This window comes from Callorhinus ursinus, unplaced genomic scaffold (genome assembly GCF_003265705.2).
Source record: "Callorhinus ursinus isolate GAN/ISIS: 27379988/994484 unplaced genomic scaffold, GSC_fseal_2.0 scaffold18, whole genome shotgun sequence".
NCBI classification, from domain to species: domain Eukaryota; kingdom Metazoa; phylum Chordata; class Mammalia; order Carnivora; family Otariidae; genus Callorhinus; species Callorhinus ursinus.
In genome coordinates this window covers 12,676,006-12,686,717 of record NW_027397080.1, presented here as the reverse complement: position 1 = coordinate 12,686,717, position 10,712 = coordinate 12,676,006, and the positions used below count along the sequence as shown (strand labels likewise).

Here is a 10,712-nt window from a genome sequence, read left to right as displayed (position 1 = left end):
CCCAGTCTCTCTTCACTGCTCTTCTAGTCCACCCCTATTCCCCACCTTTAGTAGCTGCGGTCTCTTTAAATGCGCTCCTCCCTGTAAACTAGGCTGCGGGGCGGAGAGCGCGTTTCTTCCCCGGGTTGAATGTTAAGTTGTTTGTCCGTTTCGGCCTGCCGTCCTGCAGATCCGCCATATTGTCTGCTGAAGCTACCGCTGAAGCTGCCGCCGCTGCTGCTGCCGCCGCCAAGTAGGAGCGAGCGGAGCCGCGATGGGTGAGTAAGGACGCCAGGCAATTGGGGACTCGAGCTGAGGCAGTCCTGGGGCTTGGGGTCTAGTGGGAGCCTGTCTTCGGTCTGCAGAAGATGTCTGAGGCCCCTCCAAATAGGTCTGAGGGGAGAAGCCAGGCCGGGGGAGCCGCTCAGGCCAGTTTGGGGCCGGGCTAGGGCCCTTGCGGGAGCAGTCTTCGGGGGCTGGTTCCGGGAGCACCTTGCCACGCCTGGAGCCCCCACGTGGTGGCCCAGGGCTGGAGCCCACGCGTTCCCGGGGGCAGGAAAGGGGCCGCTCCTCTGGACTGCGCCGAGACCGGGGCTGGGGGGACGGGCTCCCGGCGGCAGGCCAGGGCGGCGTTGAGGGAGCCCTCTCCAGGCGTGTGTTTGACCGACGCGCATCTTGAGTGGATTCGGGGTCTCCTCTGAACTCAAGGGAGATCCTGCCTACGTCGCGAGTAGAGTCCTCTGGTGAGGGAACGCCAAGCTTGCCGGCTCCAGGCCCGTAACCAGGGGCAGCCATGCCGTAAGCAGCCCGGGCCGCTGAAGGCCGGCAGAACTTCCCGAGCCACGGGCGGAAATGGGGTGGTTCGGTTGGACTCAGAGTGACAGCCTAGTAGTAGAAAACCGTAGGTCAAGACCTTGGGGCCGTATGTAGTAGATTGGGGATTTCAGGTGTGGGCCTGGCCTTGGTTAGGAGAAAAGGAGCGACCTGTTGCTCTCTCTGAAGGGACTCTGGCTGGCAAGGCCTGTGCTCAGAGAGAATCCGATGGCTTGGCTAAGTCTTTGGACTTAGCGACAGAACCATCACTGAAGAGCTATTTCCTCTTCAGCATTAAAAACTATGCATCTTGTTAAGCTCTTCCTACGCGTGGGCATTGTTCTGACGGCTTTACATGTCACGTTTTACTTAATATGCACAATCTAATGAGACAGATACAACTGTTACCCCAATTTACATGTAAGGAAACTGAGACTTAGAGGTAAAGTAACTTACCCAAGGTCACACAGTCAGTGGCTAAACCAGGGTGATCCCTCCAGAGCCCTAGTGTATAGCTGCAGTTCTTTATGGCTTGGCCACCTAGTGGTTGGGCTGGAAAGGGGGGAAGAAAGCTTTTAACCCTAGGCAAAGTTGTAAAGGTGTTCTTTTGTGCTAGTGGGCCCGCTTTGAAATCTTTAGTCTGAATGAAACTGAAAAACTCCAAAGTGAATTGCTCACCCCAACTATTGTGTGTGGAGGGGAGAGCTAAATGAGATTCTGGGTTTGAGTTTTGTAAGAACCGTGATCCTGAGGAACCATAAATTATTCCCTTGAGTTGCAAGGCAATGGCTTTAGAATCAGATCTGGTATTATAATCCTGCCTGCCACTTTCTGGCTTTCTCGTCCAGAGAAATCATGTAAATATCAAATGCAGTAGAAAGCATCTAGCACAGTGCACAATAAATGTTATTTTCCTTTCCGATTCTTTCTTTTCCACATCTGTAGAAGAAGGGGAAAGGGAGTGTTATCAAGATGTTTTGAGGACTAAGATAACAGTGTTCAGAACCTAGTAAGGGCTCCACTGGCATCAGAACAGATTCTTTTCTACCTTCCTTCTAGCATTCCTTTCCCTTAAGCACTCCGGTTTCCAGAATCTACTGTCAAGCCTGATGGGCTTATCTTTGTAACTGCAGCTTTATGTATCAATGGAAAATTTAGGGGACTTTTATGTTACAGATTTTCTATTGGCTTTCAATTTTAGAAACACTGGTGTCTCAAAGGGAAGGAGCTAATGTTAAGTTTATTAAGCTCAGTGGAATAAGTTTATAGATTGGGAAACTCCCTCAGAGAAGATAACACAGCTAGTAAGTAGCAGAGCCAGAAGTGAGATCCTTACCCATTTTCCTATACAAAACCTTTTAGAAGAGTTAAGGTGTGAAGTAAAATTAGTCCCTTTCTGGTAGACTTTGAAATGAAAGTTCTTATTATATGGAGCAAAAAAGCCTGAGCAGGGTCCTGAAGGGGATTATTAGTCTAGGGTCAGGTGGCCTCCCTTTTTCTCTCCAACTCCATTTTAGGTACCTTTTCCCTGTCCCATTTGGTCTTTCTGAATGTCCAGCTATTGGTGTTCGTGTTTTTTGGTTGATCCTTATACATACGGTGTGAGTGAAACTGAGGATACATTTAATCCTAACATGGAATCCAAGGTAGTTTGGGTTATCCCCATTCATAAATGAGTAAACTGAGGCTTTGAGAAGATTAGGTGACTCATCCAAGGCTGGTGATCTAGGCCCTTTGTGTTCTGGGGATACTAACACAGCCCTCACCACACCTCCATGAATCTAGAACCTGCTGTATTTCACTGCCTCTCAGGTGTGCTCTACTCAAGCCCTACTATATCCTATACTCTTTGTCCTGTGCCAAAGTTCATTAGCTTTAACAGACTTTTGTAGTGATTTCACTGCCATTAGAAGCCTGTGGGGGTGATCCTTGCAGCTCTAGAAGTTACTTACTCTGACCCTCCCTAGCAGAGACCACAGTCTCTTAAAAACTAAGCTTTGGCAGACGCTGGTTGTTTTATCACCCATTCCTGCCATCTTGCTAACCAGGAATCTGGCAAGCCCCTCCCCAGCCCCAAGGATAGGACTTGATTAAATAAACTATTAACCAGTCATTGTAATTCTATCTCCCTAGGCAGTGATTGATTTAGGCTTGGGTATGTGTTGCAGCTCTGGCTAATTAGACAAGAAGGGAAGCCTGGGGGACTTCTGGCAAAGACTTCCTTATTTAAAAGAGATTTGCCAGGTTTTATTTTACTATTTTTTTTTTTTTTGCCAGCTTCTTCTGTTTTAACTTGGGTATCACCAAAGTATGAGAGCCTCAAAAAAAAGAAGAGAGATGGGCAAGCTGTAATAATAGCCAGCACTTAAATAGAACTTGCTATGTGCTAGGCACTATGTACTATAATATTAACTCCTTTACTTCTCAGATTCTCATGTTGTAGTTGAGGAAACTGAAGCATAGAGAAGTTCAGTAACTTGTGAAAGGTCAGAGCTAGTAAATAGAACCACTTACTCAGGTAGTATGGTTCTCACCAACATAATGGGCTATTGAGGGCTGTGTTCTGCCTCTGGAAAGGAAAGAGCCCTTTTCTGACTCTAAAATTGGCATTAGTAATGCTGGGGTCATGAGGCAGAATTTATAAGTAAGAGCAGTCAGCTCTAAGGGTGAGAGTAGAGAAGATGGGAAGAATCTGATGTTTTCTTGATGTTTTTGAGCGACTGAGTTAGGCAACTTTGGAACTGTCTTACCTCTTGATTTAACTAGGATACTTAAGGCCACTCTAGTTTGGTTTTTGGCTGCAAGTAACAAAACCTTTCTAACTGAGAACACTTCTTGGTCAAGAAGTAACTTAGCCCATCTCTTATATTCCCTCCAACCCGGGTTGCCCACCACCCGTGCATAACAGCTACTTGCAGAGTAGGCACCTAATCGTCAGTCACCACCTCTGTGTCCCCCAAGCATCAAACTTACTCCCCTTTCCTGGCCAACTTTTCCTGCATTTCTGTAAATGATAGAACCATTGGTCCAGGCACTGGGGCATCTATCCATCTTTGGTTCCTCACTCTTTTCTTCCCTTTCTGTATTGGCAATTGTTGAAGACTCTGATCATGTTACTTCTAAATTGCTTTGTGTAGGTTTTTCTCACAGCAGAGACCCACAAAGAGTATTAATTCTGTGCTCTTTAACCTTACCGAATCTCAGGCTCCTCAAACTGAAAATGTGGATGGGGTGCCTGGGTGGCACAGTTGGTTGGACATCCGACTCTTGATTTCAGCTCAGGTCATGATCTTGAGGTCGTCGGATCAAGCCCCACATCAGGCTCCACGCTGAGTTTAAGACTTTTCCCTCTGCCATACCGCCCTGCACACAGGTGCTCATGATTTCTCTCAAATGATAAATAAAAAGTGAAAATATGGGTAACACTGTTTATTAATACTAATGAAGATTCAGTGAAGTACTAGATACCAAAAAATATAAATTGTAAAGGTATTTTAGAAGCCCTCCAGATCTCTTCTATAGCTTCCTGTACCACTGCTGTAATTCTTGCTGTAGCAATGTTGCTAAAACACCCATTTGATCTTACCACTCTACTCCTTAGTTTAGGAAACTTCAGGGATTTAATATCTACAGGGTAAAATCATGACCCATACAGTATGGTATTCAAGGCCTTCCTAATGATTTTACTAATCTTACTGTATTTAGAGGTTTATCTACATATCCTGCATTCCACTCAGACTACCTCCTTTGTATGTTAGCATTACTGGTGAGAAAGAAACAGTCCCTTCCCCACCCATCTTTTTCTGTGGAAATCTTGCCTGATTTTCAAGGTCTGATTTAAATGCTACCTCCTTCATGAACTCTCAAATACTTTATGCCTTCTAAACTAGAAGTGAGCTCTCTGAATTCTGTAGCACTTTGTTCTTGCCTTTCATATAGCCCATTTTATATTTTTTCTTGTGTTAACAGTTACTTAATCTGTAATATAGGGGCACCTGGGTTGCTCAGTAGGTTAATGGTGTGCCTTCGGCTCAGGTCATGATCCCGGAGTCCCAGGATCAAGCTCGCTCCACATCGGGTTCCCCGCTGAGCAGGTAGTTGGCCTCTCCCTCTGACCCTCTCCCCTCTCATGTTCTCTCACTCTCTCTCAAATAAATAAATAAATAAATAAAATCTTTAAAAAAATCTGTAATATAATTCGTTCTTCATCTCCACAGCCTTATAGTTCTCATCTCTAAAATAGGGATAATATCTACCTCAAAGGAGTGTTAGGAGGGTTCAGTGAGCAAATGCGTGTAAACCATTTTAGCATGGTGTTTATTATCACGTAGTAAATACTTAACAGTAATTGCTTTTAGTCACTTAGTGAATAAAGGACTTACTATGTTTCAGGCCCAATGCTAAAAATAGATTAAATAGATTGTTATTTATTCTATTAATCTATTAATAGATTAAATAGTTTGTCTTTGAGGGGAAGGCAGTAACATATTATGAAAATTTGTCAGAAGTACACTTTTAGGTGCCAGGCAGGCAATGGTTATTCTTCAGTTTTAGCAAATGTTTATTGAATACTTAGTATGTGCAGGGACTGTTCTGCTCTAGGCCCTGGAAATACAGTGGTGAACAAAACAGACAAAAATCTGTCTGGTGAAATTTCAGAATTTAAATTCTAATGGGTAATCAACCACATGGAGACTGGAAGGCCAGCTACAGAGCTCGATGGGGTCTATGCAGCTCTAGCCAATTGATGCCATGGGGGACTGGAGGTCTAGCATTGCCTAATTTTCCATTCCTTTCCACAGTCCCTCTCCCCTTGAAGTTGGAAATCCATATTTTCATGATATTATTGGATTAAACGTTTATAAATATTACAAGTTAACTCTTAAAATCTAAAAACCTTAGGGCACCTTAGTGGCTCGGTAGATTAAGCCTCTGACTCCATCTCAGCTCGGGTCTCAATCTCATCGTCCTGAGTTAAGGCCCTGTATTGGGCTCTATGCTGGGCATGGAGCCAACTTAAAAATTCTAAAAACCTTAAGCTAACCAAGTATTTGGATATTTGAAGCCGAATATAGCCCAAGACCTGCCTGTCTTGTAAAATATTAGAAAATAATATTCTATGTATTTTATAAAATATTTCTTCTTAGTTTATGTATGAAAAAAACATTTTAAAAGGATGAAGATGGGCTCCTGGGTGGCAGTGATGGGTTAGACGTCTGACTCTTGGTTTTGGCTCAGATTATGATCTCAGGGTTATGAGATCGAGCCCCACATCAGACTGCTGAGCATGGAGTTGACTTGGGATTCTCCCTCTGCCCCTCCGCATGTGTGCTCGCACACGCACGCTCTCTCTCAAATCTTTTAAAAAGAGGATGACGACAGACATTTTTAAAGTCTTGCGGATCATGATAGCATTATGTATTTAGTAGGTATTCTTTTTTTTTTTTTTTTTTTTAAAGATTTTATTTATTTGAGAGAAAGAATGAGAGAGAGAGAGCGCGCACATGAGAGGGGAGAAGGTCAGAGGGAGAAGCAGACTCCCTGCCGAGCAGGGAGCCCGATGCGGGACTCGATCCTGGGACTCCAGGATCATGACCTGAGCCGAAGGCAGTGGCTTAACCAACTGAGCCACCCAGGCGCCCCTTAGTAGGTATTCTTAAGACTTTATATTTATTTATTTGTCAGAGAGCGCACAAGCAGGGGGAGTGGCAGGCAGAGGGAGAGGGAGAAGCAGGCTCCCTGCTCCTGATACGGAACTCGATCCCAAGACCTGGGATCATGACCTGAACCGAAGGCAGACTCTTAACCAACTGAGCCACCCAGGCGTCCCAGTAGAAACTCTTTTTAAGCATAATATATTTTTGGAGTAAGGTGCACAAGAGAGGGGCACCTTCTGAGTAAGGAGCTTGCTTCTCCCTTTCCCTGTGCATGCTACACCCCCCTCCCTCTTGTGCCTTCTCTCTCTCTCGCTGTCAAATAAATAAACTCTTTGAAAAAAAAAACAACTAAGTAGGGGCGCCTGGGTGGCTCAGTCGGTTAAGCGTCTGCCTTCGGCTCAGGTCATGATCCCAGGGTCCTGGGATCGAGCTCCACATTGGGCTCCCTGCTCAGCGGGGAGCCTGCTTCTCCCTCTGCCTCTGCCTGCCTGCCTGCCTACTTGTGCTCTCTCTCTCTCTCTGTCAAATAAATAAATAAAATCTTAAAAAAAAAAAACAAAACCCCAACTAAGTAGCTTGTAAATCCACTTAACTAGGCACCCAAACAAACTACATTATGAGGCAGTATCTTAAATGTGAGTGAACAAGTATCCTCACCTTGGTATAACTTCCAGTCTCCCCTCAGGAAAATTTGGCCATGTGACCAACAGATAAGCATTGCCACATTGCCAGTATTAATAAGCTTATATGTATATATACACCTACGACAAAGGTAAGCCTTCCTAATACATATATTAGTATATTAGCATATATACGTATGTTTTTCTTCCTACCTCCTAGTTAATCTTGTGTCCCACACTTGGGAGACCAGTGAAAAATGGTAAATATTTGGAGGCAGTCCAGAATGCTGTGGACACATATAGTAAGGGGGTCCACCCTCGCCCAGGGGAATCAGGGAAGGCCTTTTAAGCTTAGTGAGATCTGACCTAGGGTAAAGAATTGTCAGTGGCAGGGTGGGAGTGATTATTTCAGAAGCAAAAGATTGGTAGACTAAAGGGATTGGTAGCATGGGGGGAATGATATTTGGACTTTATCCTGATGATAGTGAAATGCCATTTTAATCTTAGAAGTGATATGATCAAATTTATTTATTTATATGACTTGGACAGCTATAGGAGGATGAATTAGGCTGCAGGAAGATTCCAACCAGGAGGTTCTTTAAGTGGTTGGTTCTTTTTTTTTTTTTTTTTTAAGATTTTTTATTTATTTGGACAGAGAGAGAGGGAACACAAGCTGGGGAAGTGGGGGAGGGAGAAGCAGGCTTCTCGCGGAGCAGGGAGCCTGACACGGGGCTCGATCCCAGGACCCTGGGATCATGACCTGAGCCGAAGGCAGATGCTTAACAACTGAGCCACCCAGGTGCCCCAAAGTGGTTGGTTCTTAAGTAGTGCAGTAGTCCTGGCAAGAGATGATGATGGCAATTTAGGTGGTAATAGGAGGAAATAAGAGTTAGGAATTTGAATTGGCAGGACTTGGTTATTAATTTCACCCGGAGGCTGATGGGGTGGGTGGGGGAATTAAGCATGACTCCTAGACCTCTTGCCTTCAGCAGCAGAGTGGATAGTGATGCTGTTAACTGAGATGAGTTTAAATTTTGACATTTTGAGGTGTCTCTCTGACCTCTAGCAGAAAATGTCCAAAAAGCAATTGGATATAGAAGTCTGAAGCTCCAAGAGTGAGGTCTGGGGATGGAGATAGATGTTTGATCATCTATTTATCTATATATGGTAACTAAAACCGTGGAATCACTGGTGTATCATGGGAGATGGACTGAAAAGAGAACCCAAAGGTGCATCAGCCTTAATATTCAAGATGGAGATCAGCATCCAGAATTGGAAGAAGAAAACAGTGATTGATGTCTCAAAAACCAAGGAAAAAGAGTATTTCAAGAAGGAAATGGTTGTCAGGGTTGAGTGCTGCTAAGAGGACCAGCAAAACATGGACTAAAAAGATTGGTTGAATTTAACATCATGCAGCTGATCAGTTGCTTTTACAAAACCAGTTTTGATGGCATGCAAGCAAATTGGAGCGGGCTAAGGAATGAGTGAGGAGAGGCAAACTGTTTCAAGAAGTTTGTAGTATATGGAGAAAGAAGAGGTTAATGAGGCTCTTATAAAGTCTACACAAGAAATCATGAAGACCTGAGTTAGGGCAGTTGGCAGAAGAAAAAGAGTGCAGAAATAATTAGGAAATAAAACTGGCATTTCTTATTGATTGGATGGTGGGGATAAGGGGAAAGTTGTCAAGAGTTAACTCCCAAGTTTCTGGCTTGAAAAGCTGAGATGTTGGTACAGACCCCTAATTCCTTGTTATCAGTATTTTTTCAACCTTCCTTTCCCCTCTTAAGGAGCCCTTTTAGACATTTTTTTTTCCTGATGCATCCCTCCCGTGAAATTTTAACACACAGATACACTCTGTTTATGTATGGTAGTATGTCTATGCTTTATACATAAAAAGAGTAGACATAAAGCTTGCTTTTCATTCAATGTAAGGTTAAGAATGATGAAACAAATTTTAGGTTAAAAGTTACAATTAAAAGCTGTTTGCATTTAACTAAGTTTTGTAGCTGTATTTGCTGAATAACTTTTAAAGTAATTATGTGAATGCTAATGTATCAAATTGCACATGCAAATTAGCACTTATAAATAACTAATGTAATAAAAATTTTAAAAATCATTCAAAGCTGTTCATTTTCCAATAATAGGAAAAAATCACTTAATTTTTAGTGAACTTTTAAATGGCTTGATATGAAAAAATTTAACAACTTAACTAGCTTTCAGATACTCTTTTAGATATTGTTGACATTTTTCTTTTCAATACTTGGCATAACTAATCATGACAAATTTTAGTTTGTAGAATTAAATAATAAAATATAAACTTTTAATTTCCAGAAAACCCGTGTCACACACAAAAGCACCGAGTATAAAGCATAAATTAACATCCATAAGGCATAACGGGTATGCACAGGCCACTTCTTTTTTTTTTTTTTTAGGATTTTATTTATTTATTTGAGAGAGAATGAGAGAGAGCACGAGAGGGAAGAGGGTCAGAGGGAGAAGCAGACTCCCTGCTGAGCAGGGAGCCCGATGTGGGACTCCATCCCGGGACTCCAGGATCATGACCTGAGCCGAAGGCAGTCGCTTAACCAACTGAGTCACCCAGGCGTCCCATGCACAGGCCACTTCTTGTATGACTTTGAGACCTAGTGGTCAGTCAAGAGAAAGTCCCCCAGTTGTGGCCATCTGTTTACCATAACTTTGAGTACAGATCTTACATACCTCTTGTCTGCTTTCCATGAAATCAGTGTCAGTACTGCTCATGTGATACTCAAGAAAACCCATTGAGAGAAATTAAATATTGAGAAATAAGACTTTATTGATAATGTTGAGCTTTGGAGCACCACATACCATTGTAATATCTAAGTCACCCCACTCGCCACGAACCAGGTTTACCCTTCTGGGTGCAATATTTCCCCCATTGAGAATGCATGCCTTTAAAAGAAACCATTTATGCCAGATATTTCAGAATTTTAATCGTTTAGATTTTAGAAAGGCCTTATAGTGTATAAAGTTTCGGAATTTCAAATTAGGGATTGTGGATTGTGAATTAAAAGAAATGTATAAGGAGCAGGTTTATGGAAAAGGTGACAACTTAAAAAAATTTTAACATGCTTTTTAAAAAGATGTTTCTGTCAGGTGTCTGACTTTTGATCTCAGCTCAGGTCTTGAGTTCAAGTCCTGCATTGGGCTCCACGCTGGGCAGGGAGCCTACTTTAAAAAAAAAAGATGTTTCTGGGATATCGGTGGAAGGAACCCCTTGGGTATTAAGTGTGGACTGCAGGTGCAGATTTGAAAGTTACCACCATCTTCCAAAGAAGCAATAATTGTCTAATGAGACATGATTGGAATTGCTTTGGGGTGATGTAAATGGTAGAGAATAGTTGTCCCCCCCCTTTTTAAAGATCTGAGAGAGAGAGAGAGAGAGAGAGACTGTGGGGAGTGGCAGAGGGAGAGAATCTTCAAGCAGACTCCTCACTGTGTGGGGAGCCAACACAGAGCCTGATCTCATGACCCATGAGATCACTACCTGAGCAGAAACCAATAGTTGGATGCTCAACTGACTGAGCCACCCAGGCACCCCAAGAATAGGCGCTTCTTTAAAATGCTGGCTCATTGGTTCTTACAGCCTAGCTTTGGAGGGAGT

The 10,712-nt window shown here is 43.2% G+C and overlaps 1 protein-coding gene across 2 annotated transcripts in view; it reads left to right on the top strand.

Moving 5' to 3' along the window:
- The first annotated feature begins 82 nt into the window (after nt 1-82).
- The window catches only part of KPNA6 (karyopherin subunit alpha 6), a 58,816-nt gene continuing 48,186 nt past the window's right edge, over nt 83-10,712 (top strand). Inside the window, exon 1 of one of the 2 annotated variants that reach the window (XM_073903019.1) lies at nt 83-257. In XM_073903019.1, coding sequence (XP_073759120.1) covers nt 130-257 — 128 coding nt within the window. In that variant the 5' untranslated portion in view covers nt 83-129. The remainder of the gene's footprint in view (nt 258-10,712) is intronic. The other variant, XM_025855766.2, reaches the window with a different exon arrangement.